General features: G+C 35.2%; 1 protein-coding gene across 17 annotated transcripts in view; it reads left to right on the forward strand.

Moving 5' to 3' along the window:
* The window catches only part of DOCK9 (dedicator of cytokinesis 9), a 125973-nt gene that overhangs the window by 93694 nt on the left and 8595 nt on the right, over nucleotides 1–23684 (forward strand). For 4 of the 17 annotated variants that reach the window (XM_032182225.1, XM_032182261.1, XM_032182190.1 and 1 more), the window contains exons 36-49: nucleotides 481–547; nucleotides 2911–2958; nucleotides 4795–4931; nucleotides 10194–10309; nucleotides 11958–12095; nucleotides 12395–12577; nucleotides 13281–13394; nucleotides 13525–13740; nucleotides 14924–14981; nucleotides 16384–16490; nucleotides 21886–22008; nucleotides 22409–22522; nucleotides 22774–22779; nucleotides 23183–23218. In XM_032182225.1, coding sequence (XP_032038116.1) covers nucleotides 481–547; nucleotides 2911–2958; nucleotides 4795–4931; nucleotides 10194–10309; nucleotides 11958–12095; nucleotides 12395–12577; nucleotides 13281–13394; nucleotides 13525–13740; nucleotides 14924–14981; nucleotides 16384–16490; nucleotides 21886–22008; nucleotides 22409–22522; nucleotides 22774–22779; nucleotides 23183–23218 — 1463 coding nt within the window. Of the gene's footprint in view, nucleotides 1–480; nucleotides 548–2910; nucleotides 2959–4794; nucleotides 4932–5456; nucleotides 5501–10193; nucleotides 10310–11957; nucleotides 12096–12394; nucleotides 12578–13280; nucleotides 13395–13524; nucleotides 13741–14923; nucleotides 14982–16383; nucleotides 16491–21885; nucleotides 22009–22408; nucleotides 22523–22773; nucleotides 22780–23182; nucleotides 23219–23684 lie in introns of all 17 variants that reach the window. The other 13 variants (XM_032182319.1, XM_032182235.1, XM_032182327.1 and 10 more) reach the window with 6 other exon arrangements.

The raw sequence follows: 23684 nt of genomic DNA on the forward strand, positions 1-23684 counted from the left end.
TGTGTGTGTAACTTTGATTTGCTGACTAATCTATGGCTACCATAGAACCCAAACAAAGCTGAAAAAAAATATAAATTACAAAGGAAGAAATCATAACTTTTAATAAAAATAAAATAAAATAAAATGTTGAGGCCAATCTATAAAGAAGCAGATTATAGGAATAATAGCCCAACATTTTCTTAAGTCGTATTTTTTTTGGAACTCTGTAGTCACCATTGACTACACAATTATCACTCTCTAAAATATGAAAATATATGGGAATATTATGGATTCATTAAAAGCATATTGCAGAAATTCACAGAATTTACATGCAATTCTATAATCAGCTTCAAGGAAAACTTCAAATAGTAATCATCATTTGTAACCCCACAAGCCATTTTTAGATTCTGTAAATCCTCATTATTTGAAAGCTTAGAGCTTCTATTTAATACTTTTTTGTGCTTACTGACTTTGTCTTGCTTATATTTTTCATTTTCCTAGATGCATTGTTTACATATTGGAACAAGGCTACAAAATCTGAACTAATGGACTTTTTCACTATTACAGAGTAAGATTGTTGTTGATTTTATCATAAAATCATACATTTCACAATGTGTTAAAGTCTTGAGTGTGAATATAAATGTATGCATGTTATACTTTCTTTATTTGAAAAGGAATGCCTTTTCAGTCCTGGTTTATAAATCCTTGATTTGGTGTGCATAATTGCACGTCTGTCTGATTCCATAATAGTTCTGGAGTTAGGCTATGCAGAAGTGATCTCAGGAAGTTCCTAAATAGGGCGTAGTACTCAGAATATCGTTGTGCTCATATAAAATGATCAGAGGCTCTCTTGTTGACCTGACTGAATCGTTTCATTTCAGAAAAAAAGTGAATGTGAACTGTCCTCCTAGCCTTCCTCTTGAGTCTTCCAGTATACTGCGAACAAAAAGATGTATGATGAATTCATTATTTGTTATCAACTGCTACACTGCAGCCCTATCCATATTTAGTATTATTTGTTCATGAGAATTAACTGATACATAAACAGAAAGCAAGGAAGGTGCTGTCTGCTTGAAGTGGGACAACACAGAAGTCTTTCTGCATGCTTGGTTTCACTGAAGTGAGTTTCCATAGTCCAGGCCCAGTCATTGTAGTGCCAGTAGCTAATTGTGTTATGGAATGTGATACTCAGTTTATTTTAGAAATATATATCAGACAGTATTTTAATTCATCCATTGAATACATCTGGTATTATACTGATTGTACCAGAAACAGAACAGAGCAAGTAAATGAGCATATGTAGTAGATTGAAGCAAGAGGTGGAAACTGTGCCAAATCGGTGAACAGTATTGTGCCCTTAGTGGTCTCTTATTTAAGTGCTGGATAGGATTGGTTTGTAATGAAATCAGTAATCTCAAATTACCAATTAGCAGAGGAGATTTCTATCACAATAGCAGTTTAAGTAATACAAAATAAAATTCCCATGTTAGAATCATTTAGGTTGGAGAAGGCCTTCAGGATCATGAGGTCCAAAGTGCCACATCCACACATCTCTTAAATGTCTCTGGGGATGGGGACTCCAGCACCTCCCTGGGCAGCCTGTTACAATGCTGACCACACTCTACATGAAGAAATTCTTCCTGATACCTAATATAATCCTCCCCAGCACAACTTGAGGCACTTTCCTCACATCCTATCATTTGGCACCTGAGAAGAGCCCTACACCTTCCTTGCTGCAACCTCCTTTCAGATAGTTGTAGAGAAAGATAGGCCTGACAAATTAGGTTATACTCTCAACCTTCTCACTGGATCTGAACTAGTAGTATTTTGGTTCTTAAAAATACACGTTTAGGTGTAGATTTTTTTTAATGTCAAAAAATGTCTTTTAGGGTATGTCTTTATCTTCTTATTTTTGTAAAAGAAGATTCCATTTAGAAAATAGTTTTGTCAGAAACCCTGTTGCCAATGTCCTGGAATCTAGAGGCCTTAAAAAATGGGGAATAAATAAAATAAAAATAAAATAACAATGAAATAACCTGTTACCAAGGAAACTTAGGCTGGACGGCATACATTTTGTTTTGAACCCTTATTCACATTTTTCAAAATGTGCATATATCCATATATATTTAATACCTGGTTATTGTTTTTTTCTCTATTCTTTACATGTTACATTTCTGTTCATTTGTAAATTACCTGCAACTGTGAACATCATTTCACAAAATGGGATCTTGTTTGTAATAATTGACACTAAACATTACTTCCCTATAAATATTAAGAGTCTATACAAGATGAATCCATACAAAACTGGAGCACAAGATGTTCTTTGTAAACATCAGGAAGCACTTCCTTACCCTATGGGTGAATCTGTGGGCGCTGGTACAAATTGCCCAGAGTGGCTGTGGAGTCTCCTCCTTTGGAGATCTTCAAAAGCTGCCTGGACATGGTCCTGGGCAACCTGCTCTGGGTGGCCCAGTTTGAGCAAGGGGTTTAATCAGATGGCCTCCAGAGGTGCCTTCCAACCTCAGCCATGCTGTTATTCTATGAAGCACTCAACTCAATGTTTGTTTTTCTTATGTGCTCTGTTTTTTCACAGTTTGCCCTTCTAGCTTGGCACTGTTAGACTCCCACTAGGTGTTTTGATGCAGATAACTTGAGATAGGTGTGCTTGAGGCAGCCTTACGTGTCTTTGATGTTAATCCCAATTTGACCACAACAACAACCATCCATAATTGATTTCAAAGCAGCTGTGTCTGCTTTGAACATTTGTCTTGGCTTGAGGTTTGGAAAGGAATTTCAGGAGTGGGAGAAACTAATTTTTATGACATAAGAGTTTGAAGTTAAATGAAAATAATAGTTAAATAATTCCAATGTACATATAAATTTATAACATATTGTTTTAAGTGTTTCTCTGACATTTTGTGTTCTCTGCAGAGTGTGCTTACATCAGTTCCAGTACATGGGAAAAAGATACATAGCCAGGTACTGTGTGGAATTTTAATTTAGCTGGCTTGTCCACTAAGAATAATAGTGTGTACGCTAGTGTGTACATTAGGAATAATAATGTGTACACTAGTGTGTGGGAGTAAAAAAGTTATTGTAAAATGATACATAATTTTGAAGTAACTGGTTAGTATTAATAATTCTGTATCCTCTCTGAAAGGCTGGTATCTGTTTCAGAACACTGTGTGTTGAGTTAATAGTAAACTACTTTAAAGTTTACTTGCCCTTCATACTATCTTTTTACAGCTGCTTTTGTTCATTGAAATAATGTCTTTGGAGAAGAAGTTTTATTATTTATTTTAATGTTTTGTTTATTCACTTGGCCATAAAACCATGTCAGTTGAAATGTTTTAGAAATTTAATACATAGTGATTTCACTGAAAGGTGAGTGGTGGACATTCCAGTTCTGCTGTTTTTCAGTTCAATGTCCAAAGTACTGCTAGATACCTGTGTGCTCCCATGGATGTCTATTTAGGAGAAAATCTCAGAAACATGTACTAAATTATTTGAATATCTTTGCATTAATGTGTTTTTAATGCAAAATACTTTATTAATAGAGTAAAATATAGCAATCCATTTAGACTTCACACTGTGATTGACATGGTGGCGCTTATAATTAAATTTATGGCATTGAAATACTGGCCCTTTTTGAACTTGGTGAGAAAGTTGTTGCTGACATTGGATGGTAATGTATTCTAAAATGTTAGCTTTTTAGGTTTTAATTTAGATATAATAGTATGTGAATCTGCTTCTACAAACAACAAACATGATTACCTTCCTGGATTTTTTTCAGAAAAAGATCTGTGTTCACACACCTTAAAAAATAATCAAAAAATATATAAATCAGTGGCTTTCTTAATGTTTTGATTGTAACCTTTGTGCGTTAATGTACTTCAAATTCTGTGGATTTACAGGAGTCTGTAAAGTTTAGCCCTCTTGTGAAAAATGCTTTAAACTAATTCTTTTGACTGGTTTTTAGAGAAGACTACTGCGCTTCCTTTTTGTTTACTGATTGCTTAGTCTGTGTACTGCATGTTTTGCTAAAAAGATTTAAGCTGTAGAATTGTCTTGTGTTCTGCAGGGGTATTGAATTTCTACAGTTACTGTAGCTTTCTAGTCTTTCACATTGTTGTTACGCTAAAGTATATCACAATCAATGCACGTACTCTTAAAAGACGCCAAATGACACCGAATGAATGGGAACAGGGAGTCAATTATTCAAGCACTGGTTTTCATTTTTCATCAGCTCTGGTGGTGGTACACAATAGGAAGTTAGCCTGTACTGATTGCTAACACAGATTACTTTTCTGTTTTCTTCACTTGATTGCTGCAAGTTTAACAAAGTATATGGCTCTTCTCCCTTCCTGCTTGGGTAAGATGTCCATGATAATACCTCAGCTAATTTCTGCTTCCCTGTTGCATGTATGCCTCCTAATTTTACCACTGTGTGTCCTTCTAACCCTTTCCTAAATTTTTTACAATCAAAATAGAGGATTTGTTTTGGGGTTCTGAATATTTTCAGAATCTTCATATTCTCAAATATTTGTTCACAAGAGCTCTGAAGTAAATTTAACATTTCCAGAGTGACTGCTTGTGCGCTTTTGCTGTCGTGCTTTGAGGATTTTAGGAAAAAGTTTGCTATGATGCTTTTTTTAAGCTACCTATTTTTGTTTTATAAGTAAAACATTAAATAGGTCGCATTGTGATTCCTCCTAGAAAACTTCTTGTGCTGTAGCTGCTTAACTAACACTTCCTATCTTGCTGCAGGTTGACATGTCTAACTTTTGCTTCTATCCCATTTCACCCATCTTGCAGGAACCAGGAGGGGTTGGGATCCATAGTTCATGATCGAAAATCTCAGACATTGCCTGTTTCCCGTAACAGAACAGGAATGATGCATGCCAGATTGCAGCAGCTGAGCAGCCTGGATAACTCTCTCACTTTTAACCACAGTAAGTCTCATGACATGGTAACATTCATCATCCTCAACCAGTACCACAACACCAGAGACAGGTCCTAGAGCCACACCAGTGCTTTTCAATAACTTTTATTGTTCTAGGTCAAACGAATAACTGGAATCAGTCGATGGTCTGTTCCCTCCTTTATGATAAAACAATCACTGCTGGCTGATGCCATAACATGGAGCATGGTTAACTACAGTATATTTCAAAATTGTAACTTTTTTTCTTTTCAATTACAGGCACATCTAATTTGTGCTGCACATAGTTACAGAATTTACTTCATTAAGCTTTATTTTTTCTTCTATTTGCTTCATTAGGCTTCATTTTTTTCCATCTTGATCTTACAGATGTTTAATCTAAAAGTAAAAATTTGCACTTTGACCATATCTCCATGTTTTGACATCTCCTAAAGAGAAATAAGCTTCTTAGAGTTTCTACGGAGAATGTGAAGCCCGTGATTTAGTTTGTCTGGAAGTAAAAAAGCGTCCAATAATGAAGTGATTTTTCTGTTTTCAGTGTGAGAAAGATATCAAGTGTTCTTGGAATTTCTGTAGACAATGGTAAGACTTAATCAGGTTGAAGTCAGCTTCTATAAGACTGCTGTATTGAAATCTGCTTATGTCCTATCTTTTTAAATATGCTGCTCTTAAATTGCAAGTACGTAAAGTATTCTGAAGCACCATTTTGCAATCTTCAGCTTCAAAAGCAATGAAACTGGTTGACTAACCCAGTAAAATGCAACACTGGGACTGAAAAGAATTGTGTGCAGTAAAGCAGTTTTTGACTTAACTGTACGTTACTAAACTCATTTATTTCCTAAAGCATATCTAACTGCCCTCTACGGATACTTAAAACCTTTTAGCTCATTATCTGTAATATAAAGCAACAGTTAACCTAATTGCATAAGACTTACCATGCAGTCTAGTGGAAAACTAAAAGTAAAAAACAACAAAAACAACCTTCTGTTTATAAATACATTCTCGTATTTTTTTTTAAATATAAAAAAAATGCAATTCTTTGAATTAAACGTTGCAGAAAACTATATAGTTGTGCAATTTTTTTTCATGGAAGCAGTCTGCTGGTGATGTATCAGCAGATACCGCTGCAGTAAATTTTTACATGTTTTTTGATACACAAAAGAAAGCTTTTACACTGTGCAACTATATATTCAGCATGGTGAAGTACTCTGTAGAGGGACTGATTTAAAAATAAATAAATAACTCTCTGGGAAATGTCTGCTTCTGGGCAGACATTCTGATTTTTAAGGACAGTGAGCTGAAAGGTTTTAATTAATGCATGCTTATATAAAAATGAGCTTTGTTCTTCTATGATAATTCCTTCAAATTACACAAAGAAGTTTCATTCACCTGACTTTGAGTAATGTGATAATAGTGTTTTTAATGTAGGAAATTTAATAAACATTAGGATATTACAATTTGTATTGGCCGTGGTTTTGTAAGGTGAAAACATGCTGCTATAGAAACCATGTCAAATGTGAAATTGATTTTTATAACTTTGGTCTTGTTGTCTGACTTCTAGTTTTGTGTACTTGGCACTTTGACTTTATGCTGTATCTAGGGTAGTCTTAAGAACTTTACTAGATCTTTTATATATTCTGTATGGGTACTATGTGACAGAATGTATCTGGTGAAAATAGTTGCTATCTTGGTAAAGGATCATGATTTTAGAAACAAGTAAAGTTGTCTATAAATGTAACTTCTAAACCTAGTTAATCTGTTCTTTTCTAATTGATTAACAACGGAAAAGAACTGATATCATGGTATAAATATTTCAGACCTCTGAGGAATTTCAGTATAGTTTTGTGCCTAGATGTGAAAGAAATTAAGTTTTTCATTGAAATTTCAGAAGTATTCCAGTATAAACAAAAAAGTTGTATCTATATGTGTATCATTGGGGCTGGAGGAGAGAGGGAAGCTCAGTATGGCAGAAGTGACACACAAATGTACACAGAGATAAACCCTGATTCTATAATAGCAGCACATGATCGTCATCAAGTTCATAGTCATTAAAGATTACTCAATTTTTAGTGTTTGTAGTTGGTTTTAAATACATGTTCATATGCATGTCCATGCAGATGTCCATATCATATGTAGTAAGTCAGTCTTTTAGCTAAGCCCAGCTGAGTGTTACTTTGTTTGCATACTGCCCAAAATTTCCCTCTAGTAATAGTGCAGTGTAATCAAACAGACTTATTTCTTTATTCTAAATTATTTATGAGAAAAAAAAATGTTTGAAATCTGTCCATTGGTTACAGTTTTTACTTAGAACTGTAGAATATCCTGAGCTGGAAGGAACCCACAAGGATCATTGAGTCCCACTCCTGGATCTGCACAGGACCCTCCAGAAATCAAACCATATGCCTTGAGAGCATTGTGCTGCTTGAACTCCAGCAGGCTCGGTGCTGTGACCACTGCCCTGGGCGGCCTGTCTCAGTGCCTGACCACCCTCTGGGTGCAGACCCCTTCCCTAACCCCCAGCCTGACCCTCCCCTGTCCCAGCTCCATGCCGTTCCCTCGGGTCCTGTCGCTGTCCCCAGAGAGCAGAGCTCAGCGCCTGCCCCTCCACTCCCCTCCTGAGGGAGCTGCAGGCCACCATGAGGCCTCCCCTGTCTCCTCTTCTCCAGGCCGAACAAACCAAGTGACTTCAGCTGCTCCTTATACAGCTTCCCCTTTAGACACTTCATCTTTGTAGCCCTCCTTTGGATAGATTTATGTCTTATAATGTGGCACCCAAAACTGCACACGATACCCAAGGTGGAGTCATACAAGCTCAGAGCAAGCCCAACTAGCTTCAACTAGCTAAGTGCCTGATGCACCTCAGGATATGTACTTTTAGTCCTTTTGGCTGCCAGGGCACACTGGCTCACGTCAACAACAAAATGAACCAGAACCCCCAGATCCCTTTCCATGGGGCTGCTTTCCAGCCTCTCTTTCCCAGTCTGCATGTTTAGCCAGGGTTGCCTTGTCCCAGGTGCAGAATCCAGCACTTGCTCTTGATGAACCTCATGCAGCTGGCAATTGTCCAGCACTCTAAACGGTTAAGATCTCTCTGCAAGGCCTCTCTGCCCTTGAGGGAGTCAATAGCTCCTTGTAATTTAGTATCATCTGCAAACTTAGTATGTGTTTGAGTCCTGCATCCAGGTATTTTATAATAACTTTGAAGAAAACTGGCTGTAAAATGGAGCCTAGTGGAACCCCTACTAGTGACTGGCTGCCAGCCTGGTGTAACCCCTTTTACTGTAAACCTTTGAGCCCAACTTGTCAGCCAATTGTTCACACATCATATGGTGCACTTGTCTAGCTGCATGTGGGACACTTTGTCCAGAAGGATATCATGAAAGGCAATGTTGAAAGCTTTCATAGAATAAAATAAGAAAAATCACATATATTGGTTTACCATGGCCAGCTAGATGGGTAACCTTGTCATAAATTTCCTTAAACAGGACTTTTCTTTTGTGAACCCATGTTGGCTATGACCAATGACTGTGTTATCTTTCAAGTGTTTTTCAATAATTCCCAGGCTAATTTTCTCTGTAGTTTTACCAGGCACTGAAGTGAGATTGACAGGCCTGTAATTACCAGAGTCATCTTTCTTACCCTTCCTGAAAATTGGAACCAAATTGGAACGTAGGATTTAAAATAACTTTGAATCTCAAAGAGCAAACAAATTATCTCTTTAAAGAATATTTCTCCTGTCTTCAGTGCAGTTTTCAAAATAGTGATTATCTCTTCATGTCTTCAACATTATGGAAGCAACAAGATTTCTGGTCACACAAAGGTGACTGCTATGAAAAGGCATCTTGCTTTGAATTTCTTGAAGGATAAGAACGTACTTACTAAAAGGAAAATGTTGGCAAATGGCTGTTGTGCTAAAACTTGCTTACAAATACTGGTTGTTCCTTTCTGTCATTACAGAGGTAATTGGGTTGAAGCCATAAAGTAAATACATGGGAAAAGAAAGAGGTGGAGGCAAAGAGAATGTAGATAGGACAGAAGTGTATACTTCTGAACAGAGAGCGTGTATAAATCCACAGAAACTAGTGGTTATTCTGGCTTTCTTTCAATGTTTAGGAAAGCTATAAAGCAGGAAAAAAATGCTAGTGGAGATTCTACAGATCTTTCTTTTTTTTTTTTTTTTTTTTTTATTACCCTTCATTTCATTTTGTATTCTCGTTTTGAGTTTTTGCTTCATAATTTCATTCTTAAAAACGGATGCAGGTTTCAAAACATGACTTTTCCTTTTAACCTACATATTGCAGTAAGTCTGCTTAGTGTGATTAGGTCTGCTTAGTCTGAATAAGAGAAGAGAAAAAAAAAATCTGTATACAGGTATGCATGCATACTTCAGCTAGGGAAGCAAGAGGGTACAGAAAGAAATGGACGGGTGTCAGCATAAAAGAATGTCATTTCTTCTCTTCCTTTCTTAGTCTCAACAAGTTCACATCATGCTTCTCATTGATTTAGTGATGCTAAGTTGGCTGTAAATCTAATACATCAATGTGGTCCAGGCCAAATTTGTGTAAAGCAAGCAGAACTCATTTGCAATCTAGTTCTGAAAGATCAATATTAGGGAACATAAACAACATATTTTAAGCAGTGCTGAAGCATGATATATTTTTAAAATTATTTGTGTGCAATACAGAATTAAAAACAAAAGCATTTTTTGTTTAAAAATGGAGTTATTGCATGGTATTGCTACAGAGCAGAATGACTTCAGTCATTCAGTCTTAAACTGCATATAAGTGCATGACTGTATTCCTTCAACTCTTCGTGTTTTGTATTTTTATAATGATTGACTTTGAGATCATTATAACATCACTAAATTGCCAATACATATTTTCATCTGTAACCCCATGCTACCATAGTATTTATTTTAGGAATATATGTATGTGTATATATATATATACATAAAGTATATATATTTATATAAATATACACCTGTATATGCATACATATATGAAACATCAGACACTTTAATGTTTTCATTGCTATTTAATGCTTCTGTTGCTGATATTCATACTTCATGTATTTTTATAATCTTCTGCAAATTATGCTAGAATAATTATATGCATATTTGACAAATACTTAAATGCATATGAAATATTTTTCTGTATTGAGTATTAACTCGTCAGGTTTTTTACTTGTTAATCTTCTAGTTCAGCAAGTCTTTTGGAAATATGAAACATATAAATAAGTATACTAAGCACTTACACTTCATTTGAAATTTCTGTAGGCTATGGCCATTCAGATGCAGATGTTCTTCACCAGTCTTTACTTGAAGCAAATATTGCCACCGAAGTTTGCCTTACAATTCTGGATACTCTATCATTATTCACAATGGCTTTTAAGGTTTGTTCTTGACTTGATGTTAACATTTCCTATAATTGTATTTCAGAACAAATATTTTAAAATTGTTTTTAAAATGTTATTTTAAATACTGTTATATAGTGCTATTTGTTGTATTTCATCGTTGTGTCATGTGACAGCTAAAAATGTGTCACTGCAAGATGCTTTGGCTTCAGCTATATGTGTACAGAGATTCCTTACTGATCAACAATATTCTGTTAGGATGAGAAAGTAGCTTTTCTAACTTTCTAAATGTTTCTAGAAATCTTAGTGTTTACTGAATGAGTGGTAAAATGGTCTGTTCTATGTCAAGACCATAATGGATATTTGGATACACTCAAACTTTTATATTGAACTTAGCCTGTTCTTATACAAAGTCACTCATTAACAAATAGCAATTACAGGTAAGAGGATCAGGAGCTGCTGTTCAATGAACTACACTAAAGTACATGTAATACCAATCTGCTTCTTGTGGGAATAATCAGCATATTACATAGAAGGCCAGACAACTTTTTCTATTTAGTGTCATCTTTCTCTAGTAAGGCTCATATCTCTGTTACTATTACAACAGGGAAATCACAAATTATGTCTGTTTCTTGGTAGACTTTTAACTGATTCTGTGTGAATTCCTACTGCTTGAGGGTGTTTTAGTGAACTACCTACCTCTGATGCTGGGACATCTGAAGAAAAAATGTTATGTCAATTTCCTCATAAGATAGGAATTTGTTAGAAAACATTTAAATGTTTTGCTATAAATCTGCAAGTAGTAAGCCTAGCATTGTTTAGGACTTGCAGTTAGCTGTATAGGTTTGGGTCATCTGGATTCTGTTTCAGGACATACTTTTTTTCCCCAATGACTAAGTATATTGATTGGCTTATATCCAACCATTTATGTCCAGCTTCCTCTAAAATACAACCCTGCCTGTATCTTCCTTGCATAGCGTTGGGGATTTTTGGTCTCCTGAAAGCATTTATATGTATTCATCCGCAAAGTTTGAGAGCACACTGAGTTTTTTCTAGTCTGTTAGTCATGTTATCAGACTGGTTCTCAGCATGGCTTTTATTGTAGGATCACCTCCTTTGTTCTTATAATATTGGACACCCAAAATGCCAAGGGCTATGCTGAGATCCCTTAGGAAGGCATTTGTTGATGATTCAGAAATCAAGAGTAACCATGTGTATTGCGTGCCTTAGAATGAGCTTTTCAGGGTCTTAACTGTCTCAACGTTGAAAACTAATATTTTCATTTTAAGAGCCCTGTAGTAGGAGGTACTGCTATGGGAAAATTCTACTATTTGAGCTGCTGAAGCCAGATGTAACCAAAGTGAGTTAATTCTTCGCATGTGCCTCTTAAAGCTGTTAACTAATGTAACTAACAGCTTTTTAAAAAAAAAAAAAAAAAAAAAAAAAACAACAAACAAACAAAAAAACACATTGTGTTCTATAAGTCTATTCAGAAGTCAATGCTTTCTTTGTAAACAGGATTAGTGAAATGTTAGAAACATCTAATTAAAGCTCAAATATGATTGTCTTATTAAACATCTCAGAATACTATATGATTTTTTTTATTACTTTCCTGGATGATTTGTGTATGTTCTTAAAGTGTAAATGTACAATACAAAAATCCTAAATTCTCTCTTTTAATTTAAAGAATCAACTGCTGACTGATCATGGGCATAATCCACTGATGAAAAAAGTATTTGATGTGTACCTCTGCTTCCTTCAAAAGAATCAGTCTGAAACAGCATTGAAAAACGTCTTCATTGCTTTAAGGGCACTTATTTTTAAGGTAAGAAGTTTTAAGTAATTAATCTTCATGTACTTATCCAGTTCTTTAGCTAACAATATACTATCAAGAAGCTTAAGAATTAAAAACTCCAAATTTAAATTAGTAAATGAGGACAGACATAATCCCAAAAACATGAAATTATTATTCTTTGAATTGCTGTAAAAATCATTTTGTTTGAACTATTAGAGCTGTTTTTTTCCATTGTTTAAAAATACTAATATATCTTTCTTGATATGCTTATTTTGTCAAGAACTAGAGTTTGTGTTAATGAATAACTTATTTTTCTTCCTTTTCTTCAGTTTCCTTCTACGTTTTATGAAGGTAGAGCTGATATGTGTTCTGCCCTGTGCTATGAGATTCTGAAATACTGTAATTCAAAATTGAGTTCCATTCGGACTGAAGCTTCACAGTTACTGTATTTCTTAATGAGAAATAATTTTGATTACACAGGGAAGAAATCTTTTGTTAGGACACATCTGCAAGTAAGTATAATTTCTTTATTTTTCTTTATTTGTGTTTTTAAATGTCATGTGGCCTGTACTTGTAGGTGTACAGTTGCATGTTAGTGTGCAAAGTCCTGTCACATAAAGACATAAAAGAAATCACTTGTTATTCAAGCAAGGCTGGTGCTATTCCAAGAAAATGAAGATGGAAGTAGAAGTATGTTCAGTACAAGGCAATAATTCAAAACAATTCAATGGCCTTGTGTTTTGTAGAAAATAATTATTACTTGTGAATAGCAAATGTTGTGGTACTTAGATGTTATTTTGATTAAGTAGCATAGCATGTTGTGTCTGAGGAAGAAATGAATGAAGCAACAAGCACCTATAAGTCCTAAAACCTAGAAATGTTATTTTAGTAAAACAGAATTACATGGAAATAAAATGATTTTGATGAAGCAAGGAACAATAGTTTACTACTTTCATGACCTTTAGTGAGTTTATCTAGCAGTCAGTCTGTAGACCAGAGGATGTTTGTGCATGAAATTTATACAAGCCTGTTTTTTCTTTCCCTTGTTACATACAAATAATTTTGGGGGAAACAAAAAGTCTATCAAATACCATTTAACTTCAAGAAATTATCTTTCAATTAAAAAGAACAAACGTTCCTATGTAATTGCTTCAAAGGTACATTGCAAGGGTATTTCATTAAATATACACTAACTAGACTTCTGTTTGTGTCAAGGTTATTATTTCAGTAAGCCAGTTGATTGCTGATGTTGTTGGAATTGGAGGAACCAGATTTCAGCAGTCCCTTTCCATCATCAATAATTGTGCCAATCATGACAGAATTATTAAGGTTTGGTTTTATTCTTCTTTCTATGCTATAGAAAGGCTGCTTTAAAACTTTCTCAGTGTCTTTCACAATTACATTTCAACTTCTTCTATGATGCAAATAATAAAAGTTAACCTAACTTTCCATGTTTTAGCACACCACATTCCCTTCTGATGTTAAGGATTTAACAAAACGGATTCGTACAGTACTAATGGCTACAGCTCAGATGAAGGAGCATGAGAACGATCCAGAAATGCTTGTAGACCTCCAATACAGCTTGGCGAAGTCTTACGCTAGTACACCTGAACTAAGGAAGACATGGTTAGACAGCATGGCAAGGATCCATGTTAAAAACGGGGATCTTTCAGAGGTAAGAGAAGATTGGACTGTTTTTAGCTTCTTAGTAAGATTAATTCTCTTGACATCAAAAGTACTGTAATTGTTAGTGTGAAAGGATTATTATCCTGTATGGATTTTAATCTACTAACAATTCAAAATTAATTAACTTCAATGGCTGATAAGATTTTGTGCTACACAAATACATCTGTAAGTCATTATTGATTATTAATGTAAGGCATATGTTTAAATAATACAGCTGATTTGCTACTAAATCAGGAAAGCTTAATATAAACCATGAAAGAATCAGACTATCTACTTAAACATATCCTTCTGTTATCAGTTAACTAAACACTTAGTTACACCCTGAATTCCTTTCCAGTTGATTTAAGAATTATCTTGATTCTCTTCCAGAGTGCTTACTAAAAAAAAAACACCTTCCAATGTTCTTAAAATTGATGAATAACAATTTTGTTGCTAGAAAAAAGAAAGCTCTCCGTTTTCAGTAGGCTGTTAAAAGATTTAATTACAGCAAAGGGGAGAGGTGGAAGAGGGGATTTTTGTCTTGATTCGTTTATTGGATCAGCATAGAGAATTAATATCATCTCTTTCTGGAAGTTTATTCAATCTGAATTTCATAAATATGTCTATTACCCTTATCATCATGTAAGCAAGTAAATACCTCCAAGAAATAATATCTTACTCATGTTTTAGTACTGTACTTTTTATTCTGTATGGTAACAATGCATAAGACACATACACTACTGTTAATAGTTTGTATTTTGATGGAAATGTCTCCAGCTCAGAACTTTCAGAAGGAAAGTTCTTTTTAAAAACAGACCTAAAAAAGGACTATTTTTTCATTAAAAACACAAAATCCTTGCCCATACAACTAGATGAGAACCTCTGTAAATCAGAGGTCCAGTAAGTCCAGCCCCATACAAAGTATGAATTAAATAGAATTCCTGACACTTTTCTCCTTTAGCTCCAGTACCTGAAATTCTACAGCCTCCATATGTAAAAATTTTGCTGCTAGGCTTTGATATTTTTAAAGAAAAATCTTGAATCTTTGTATTTTCTGTACAAAAAAGTGATCAGTGACAACTTTAAAAAAAAAAAAAAAAAAAAAAAAAAAAGACCCAGGCTAGGACTTTTCTTGTATATCTCATTTTCATTAGATCCATTGTAATTGTAGCTTATAAGTGTTTCTGTTTTAGGCAGCAATGTGCTATGTCCATGTAGCAGCACTGGTTGCAGAATATCTCACACGGAAAGGTATGATTTTTAAATCTTACTTAAATGTGGGTTGTTGGTCTTTTTTTTGTCCATATAATTGCATTATAGTTTAGCAATAGTTTGCCTGGGGAAGTTGTAGGCATTTCAGTGTTCACCAAGGAAAAAATTCTGACTTAAGTGGATAGCATACCTACAACAACATTCTTGCACAATTAAGGGTCATCATTTCAGATGAAGATAAAATATTTTTTTAGGAAAGTAATAAATAAATAAAAATTAAATAATAATTTTATGCTATAGTTGCTAATAGCTGATCAGACCCTTTCTAAGCAACCTTATCAGCGAATATTTGTGTTCATTGAGTAATACATGTATCTCACTGTATATATGGAAGCCTGGCATTGCCAGAGAAGTAAAAAAAAAATTTACAAATCTTTAGATGCCAAGTGATATTAGTGCTCAGAGCACTTCACTTGTCTTCGTAATCTGTGCTAGCAGCTGTCCATATATGAAAAAAAAAAAAAGAAGGAAAAAAAGGTGACTATTGAGATAGATTTCTGCAAGTTTCTTCTAGAGATTTTTCTTAATAAAGTCTATATGCTATTTTTTCAAACCACAGACTAAGAACACAAGTATTCTGATCCTATAGGTGGAAGGCAGGCTAGAAAACTATTAGGACTGATTATGATATTGAGCTTTTTTTTTTTTTTTTTTAAGCGTATGAATTCATGACCAGAACTTTTTAGCCTCATCTTTGCTTGAACTGCCATCTGAAGTTATAGGTCTACAGGATGTCTTTTCTTTCTCCGTTACTTTTTTACCTCTTGCAGGATACTTTTTCAGTGCTATAAGCAATCCCTTCTGCCCCTAATGATCTCAAAAGCTTTCTGTGACCAAATCTGAGACTGAGTTGTTTAAGTTATTTCACTTTCTTGCAAGCCTAATAACAACCAACTGATACCTAGTGATAATATGTATATAGTTGTGGTTCCCTTGGGTAACTTGCTATTTTTGTTTCCTGTCATATGCAAGTTACTTCCTGTTAGTAATATAGACAGTCGAACCTCATTCTTGCATGAACAATTTAATGAAATACTGTAAAAGTGACCCTGATTAATGTAGACTTGGGGTGGGATAGGTTGGGTACAGATTTAAGATAAAGTAGAAAGATTCAGACACTACATATTTTTGTAGGTAAGAGTTTAGGTATTAATGTTGGGGGTTTAAGGAATAAGGTGGGCTCTGCTCTTTTAATCATGCAGTGGGAGGCAGGTTTTTTTGTTTGTTTGTTTTGTTTTTTTTTTTAATTATTAATTTGGTGGTAAGAATATAAGTCTTCTGCATTATCCAACATCGTAAAATGACCTAGTGTTATTCTGGTGGAGGAATGCATTTTGATGGCATTAAGGTAAATTTTTCTGTTTTTCTTTTTCAATGATAGGGATGTTTAGACAAGGTTGTACTGCTTTCAGAGTAATCACACCTAATATAGACGAAGAAGCTTCAATGATGGAGGATGTTGGAATGCAAGATGTTCACTTCAACGAAGTAAGCAAGCATAACTGTGTTAGAATTGGTGCACATTAAAGTGCTGTTTATTTTTTTCGAGTTCAGTTTCAGTCCTGAGGCTGACGGCTATGACCTATGCTATCATTGTTTTCCTAGCCACTATTCTTATCATAATACAGAAATAAAACAAAAAATTCTATGAGCTGTCCAGGCTTTAGAGAATTTGCTATATATGTGTATTTTACGTAAAGCACCAGCATACAAATTGCGATGACTACGCAATATATTTGCCAGTACAGAGCGAGGGACAGACCACTAGTTGCAGTAGCTATGTTAGAAAAATCCCTGGTGCGTAAACATAATTGTAGCAACACATTTTTGTGTATGTTTTAATTTGTTTATGGTGAAAGCATGTGACAAAATGCAAAATTGACTGCAATCTGAGTCTATACTAACAGATTTGGGAGGAATAGATGAAAGATTTAGTGGTTTTAAGCCTAGGGCTAGAGCTAGGGCACATGTGTTTTATTCCCACATTCTGGTACTAATTTGTTCTATAGTTTTAAGACAAAATTTGTAGCCTTGCCTTTTTTCTGTGAAGGCAGGAGTTGGAATTACTTGAAATGAGAGTGCCTTTTGTTTCCAAAGACACCCAATAGCAGACTGCGTTTTTTATTATTATTTGTATGCTATATTCTTTAAAACACTGATTCTCCTCATCCAGCGTGAATGTAGCATGTTACTCACAGAAAAATGTAAATTGTTTAAGTGAACTAGGAGTTGGATTTTTACTGACCTACAGTGGATGGAAACTTTTGTTGGAAACTCTTGTCAGCACCTACCTGATAAATCATTTGACAGAGAGGATCTTCTGTATTTTTTTAACCGGAATGTCTTTATTCTTCTTCTGATTAGTCACTCATTGTAAAAAGAATATGCTGCATTTTCTGAGTCATTGAACCCTACCCAGATTTATTTCCATCTCTCAGTATTTCCATGGAGCAACAGTAAGCCAAGTGTGAAATTATAAGCCAATGGATCCTGCAAAGGGTTCAAACCTCGCAGAGTTCATTTTCCCTGTATGCAACCCTTTATAAACAGAAGTTCTTCAAAAACGATATTCCAGTTGCTTCATGAACAGGAACATATTCATATGTAGAGTGCTACCTCAGTATGGCCTTATGAAAGGGAATCTGTGGTAGTCTAAGAAAAAGAAATAGAACAGTAGGGTAGATAAATGGTATAATAAACATATCTTTCAAGCTGTACTTTACTGCTACTCAGCTAAATGATCCTCTACTGTGAATTTTTCCTATGAGTCACGTTACTTGGGATTTCCCTGGATGCTAGGCATGTCAGAATTAAATCTCAAAACCAGTGATTGACACAATGGGGAGTGAGGGAGGGCTCTTCCATGTTTCTAAAAGGAGCAAAGTGTCTTTTATATTCTCTGTTATATAAAGTCTTCCTAAGTCAGCGAAATTTGTCTTAAGAGTCTATGTAGTTTCCTGGTTTTTAAAATCAATTTTTTCAAATTCTCAATTCTCATTTTAAAATAATTATCTTCTAGGCAAGGATTACCCTGACTCATTTCCTAAATTAGTCATTAAAAAAAAACACTAGTGTTTCATTTTTAACAAAGTTACTATGTGTATTTCATTAACAGTTGTTTAGCCAGAGAGTCTGTTCAGCAGCACAGGTCAGATTCTCCTTGTAGAACTAAAATCTTATGGGTGTCACAAGTTGCAAAGCAAAAGCCTGGAAGCTGTTATCATTTCCCTGCTAGACTTTATTGTAAACAGCTCATCCGTGAGGGTTTTGAGCTATGGCTAGTAGACCAGTGTCTGGTGCCAGATTCCATGCAGATTAAAACTCAGAAAAAGTTGATTCGGGTTTGTTGTTTGTTTTCCAAAATAAAAATTTGCCAAAATACAGCTCCACCACAAATATTAACTCAATATCCACCTTCTTACTTTTTTTTTCTGATCTCTTGTTAGCTCTGCTGCCTGTCCATGAGATGAATCATTCTAACTTCAGATTGGTAAATGAGAGCTTCACAGTACATGTTATATAGAGGAGACAATTTAATACCCTTCAGCCTTTCTCTGTAGGAAAACTAACTCAGATTCTCAGATGAAGAAAATTATCCTGTCATCCTTGTGCTCTTGCTGTGCAATAAAAAATATAGCACAGCCCAAAACAAGAAGGGTGATTTTTATTCTTATAAATCGGAATCCATAAACTCCAAAATGTGTCAAATAAATTTGTAGTGCAGTATTTCTCCAGGGCAGGTGTTTCTCCAGCCAGTGAATGCTTTCAGATTGTATCACTTACACATCCTAAGATGCATAACCTTATCTTGGACAAGGTTTATTTTATTTTACCTTTTCCCCGGTGATTTGGTAGCTTAAGAGGAATGGCAATTAAGCTTTCATTCACCTGTATGCACCATACTAGAATCTTGGGTGAAATCATCTATCATTTGTCTTGCTTTTTCTCATTCTGGATGGTTTCTCAGAATCGAAGATAGTTATGCAGGCGTCTGTCAAGTGCCAGCTATTTATCAAGCTGTATGTTCCAGTACAAAGAGAGACAGTCCAGGTTTACACTAGTGAATGTCTTGGGGAGCATCCTGGGATTTGAAACACAGGAGGCTCCTTCTGAGCCCCAGGCAGCACTGCTGTGCTGTGCGGGTGTGGGAGCCCTGGCACAGGTTGCCCTGAGAGGCTGTGGGGTCTCCTCCTTGGAGATCTTCAGAAGCCACCTGGCCATGGCCCTGGGGAAAATGCTCTGGGTGGCCCTGCTGGAGCAGGGGTTGGACCAGGTGGCCTCCAGAGGTCGCTTCCAGCCTCAGCCATGCTGTGATTCTCTGAATGACTTTAAGCATATAAGCAATAACTTGTGTAATAAAGTTATTTTTAGATTTATGAGGTATTCTATCCTTTTTATCCTTGAGTCCTTGAGATTTTATCCTTTACTTTTTTATGCTTGAGTCCTAGGTGAGTAAACAGGGCATTTAAAAACATATCTTCATTTTACAAGAATCTCATTAAATGGTTGGCACGGTAGGGTTATAAATTACTCCTCAGTTATATAGTAAGAGAGTAAGGCTTAACCCTCTATATTAACAGTACAATAAGAGATGATAACCATTGAAAAATGCCTTGGGAAAAGCTAAAAAACATTTTCAGTAAAAAGAGGACAGACAATAATTGCTTCAGAAACCTCAGAGCTGTAGGAAATATTACCCCCTTCTCCCATAGGAGTATTTGCCTACAGGTAATAGAAATTATATAGAAGAAATCTGTCAGACTATCTGAGCATCCTGGTGTTTTTGTATTTGCCTTCTAAAGAACCAAATTTCTAAGATCTTCAGCAAATATCATCATTTTAATGTACTGAGAATACTTTTAGTAGTGTAAAGTTAGTGAGTGAAAATACTCCTTGCAGTAATACCCTGTAACAAAGCACTGCCTGGTACTTTGTTGAGTGGCTGGTTAGGTAGAATTTTTGGATTTTTTTTTCCCTTCTAATCATGTTATGTGTTATAAACAGATGATTAAAGAATTTTTCTAGAAGAATGAGTATTTTAAGGAATATTTGTTGAGGGACCCCAACATCCCAGTTAGAGGGACCTCAAACTCAAGGTGGTAGAAACCTCTTGAAGTTCAGCAAAGACAAGAACAAAGTCTTGCACCTGGGGAAAAAATGCCCAATGTGTCAGTAAAGGCTGGGGATGGAGGATGGACTGGCTGGGTGGCAGCTCTGCAGAAAGAAAGACCCGGGAGTTCTGGTGTACAAGAGGATGAACAGGACTCACCAGCATAGCATTGTGGCAACAAAGACCAATTGCACACTGCGTTATATTAGAAAGAGTCAACAAGTGGAGGGAATTACATTTTCACCCTTCTGCTTGGCATTTGGGATGCCCCACCTCTAATCTCGTGCCCAGTGCTGCCCACCTCCAAGTTGAGAGAGAGAGAGAGATCAATGAACTGGAAAAAGTCCAACTCCTAAGGTGGCTGAGGGAAGAGCCAGGCTCTTGTAAGAGATGAACAATGAAAGAGGAAGAGGCAGTCTCACATGTTGTAAGGGGAATTCTCACTGGATGTATGGAAATAAACTATTCCCATGAGGATGGATAAGCACAGAGAGGTTACCCAGAAACAGTGTTTTTCCCTCCTTCTGTCGGCTTTCCCATATGCAGTTTTGCTCTTTCTATTTTTTCCTCTGTGCAAATTAAATTTTGCTGCATTTGGATGCCCTCTTGTGTCTGACTTAAGACTCTAGTAGTCACAAAACTTTGTGGACATCCCTTGTGGTCCAGCAGTGCCATGGGTCTTTTGGTTCTTACCACGTGGTTGCTGAGGATGGAGATACTGGGGAGTCTGTACAGCCCCATGATGACTGGGGGAAGCGAAATTTTTAGGGACTATTAAAGCGCATGGAAAAGGGTAGCATTTTTCAGTCTTTTTTTTTTTCCCCCTCAAAATTAAAGTTGGCTTTTCTAAGCAATGTATTTGTTATGTCTCAGCCCTCCACTGAATGGAGGAAGGAAATAGTATTGCATCCCTTCTAAGACTAAGTTATTTCTGGCTTCTGGCTTGACCACTATGGTACAGAAGTGGTACTAGAAGATGTCTCTGTCTCACACTTGGGTCCTACTGGAGGTTATTGGATCCCCAAGCACACTTGAAGAGGACTGAGATATGCTTTAGGGTATATGGATGGGGGTGGAGATCTTCGGTGGCTCTTCCACACTCAAGTCATGACTGAGTATATGACAGCTTTATCATAGAAGCTTTAAGTTGTTCCATGATATCTATAACGTTGTGTGTAACACTTGAGTTAATAGAGTTAGACATATGATTTTGAATTTGATCCTGAAGGGTCAAAACAGCTTCTCTAACTGTTTTAGTATGTCCTTCTGGTTCAAATACACAAAATTAACTGGTATACCTTAACAAATATTTCTGAGTGTGGATTTTGGTATTAGAGTTTTTTGTTTTGTTTTACTGATGATGCAATTTATTGATAGTTGAAAAAATGTTCTTTGTGCAAAAAAATAAACAAAAACAACAAGGAAACAGCACTTTCAAAAAATGTATATAGTAAGACAAGTTTGGGTCTTCACACAGGTGTCATTTGTATACTTAAAAGGTCAGGAGTATCTAAAAGAAAAATGCTGTTTATGGTAAATACAAAGAGTACATGTATACATTCACATACATTCAGACCATTCTGCTTTTTCTTTCCTCTTAGCTTTTTTTTTTTTTTTTTTTTTTTTGATTGCCACAATAATTCTATTTTAGAGAACATGGTTTTGAGGCAAGATCTTCCTTTTTTCCTTAGGAAGAATTTTGGTATAACTGCTTACCAGGCTTGTAATGAGCACCAAATTGTTTTTCTTTTTCAAATGTGTGTACAAATCTAGGATGTGCTGATGGAATTGTTGGAGCAATGTGCTGATGGACTCTGGAAGGCAGAACGCTATGAACTGATTGCTGACATATATAAACTGATAATTCCCATTTATGAAAAACGGAGAGATTTTGAGGTACTAAATTCATTATAAGTAAACTTGAGCAAGGAAAAATTCCTGATTTTTTTTTTTTAACTGCATGACACATAACATATCACAGAACAAGATAATTAAAGTAGTAACTGAAATACGAGTGTGTTGAAATGATTAATTCTAAATATTTTTAAATGTTTTTCTTTCAAATAAATATAATTTATTAAAACTTAATCTTGCATATTGTCATTCTGATACAGGTGTTAAACATAGTAATACGTTTAAAAAAGTCTTTTTTTTTTTTTCTTTGAACACTTAAATAGTGTTCAAAAAATAGTCTTTTTAGTTGTTTTTAAGTACAGGAACATCATCCATAGTTGTTTTAAGATAGGAATGCATTATGTTATTTTGTTACCCCATAATTATTTTATTTTATTTTTAGAGGCTTGCTCATTTATATGATACTCTTCATCGAGCATACAGTAAAGTAACAGAAGTTATGCATACAGGAAAGAGACTGCTGGGAACTTATTTCAGGGTAGCATTCTTTGGACAGGTGAGTATTATTTACCTACCATTACTGCAGTATGCAATAAGAAAAATCTTGGTTTATTTTACAAGGTGCACTCTCATCATTTGTGCTGATACCATGACAAAAAGCACGAGAAATATGTTATTTAAGAAATAATTAAATACTGTCAATAACTTAATTTAAAACATTTATCAATTCCAACACAATTCTTCCTTATTTTCCTCAGTAAATTTTTTGCCTTTTTTTCTTTTTCTTCTTTTATTTACTACCTTAAGGCAGCGGTAAGTTTTCTATGATGTCAGTTCCTAGCAATGTATTGACTTAATGTCTGTAGCGCTGCAGTGTGGTTTGCAAGGCTGCTTCTTAGATTGGTATGCATTAAGAGCCACTGTGATTGAAAAAAAAAAAATAACATTAAGTTCCATTCAGAGAACAAATCACTCTTGTCTATACGTCATTATTGCATGCTTCAAACAAGAGTTGTGGCTGCGTATTGGACAGTTTCACATCCTCTAATTTGTGTTTACACTGCATATGTATCAGTATGGTCTCACGCGGTATCAAGTAATACATTTTCTACATGCATAGCCCAGTTGTTAATTGTTCAGCTGAGCATGGGGAATTGTAAAATACTCTGAGCAATATAACTTTATATGTATTCTGTTGTCTTTTATAACTTTATAGCAATACCAGTTTACAGACAGTGAAACAGATGTTGAGGTAATTACAGTAATTGCTTACAAAGCAAACAATGCAGTAAAAACTACTGCATTTCACTGTAGTTTGATGTGGGTATTTTTGTCAAACTAGCCTGTGTTTACACACGATATGTTGTGCTTTCCTATTTTCTGTTTCATTTTATGACAAAAATATTTATTTTTTGATTTCAAACATGAACTCAGACATGGTTTTTTGTTTTAAATCAATCAACTGTTTCACTTTCCATTTTACTACAAATTGCATTCAGTTATGGTTTTAAAACAAATGCTATATGTAATAAAAATGAAGAAGTATATGCCAAAAGAGTACAACACAAAATTAAGATGTTTACGTAAACTAAATTTCAAACCAATCAATTTTCAAGTTTTGAAAACATTGTCAAAGTATTCACTTGTGAATCAGGGTAGTCCTACTGGGCAACGGGATCTGTTTTGGCAAGTGAAACAGTACCAAAATTTCACTTTTT

Source organism: Aythya fuligula, chromosome 1 (assembly GCF_009819795.1).
Source record: "Aythya fuligula isolate bAytFul2 chromosome 1, bAytFul2.pri, whole genome shotgun sequence".
Lineage (NCBI taxonomy): Eukaryota > Metazoa > Chordata > Aves > Anseriformes > Anatidae > Aythya > Aythya fuligula.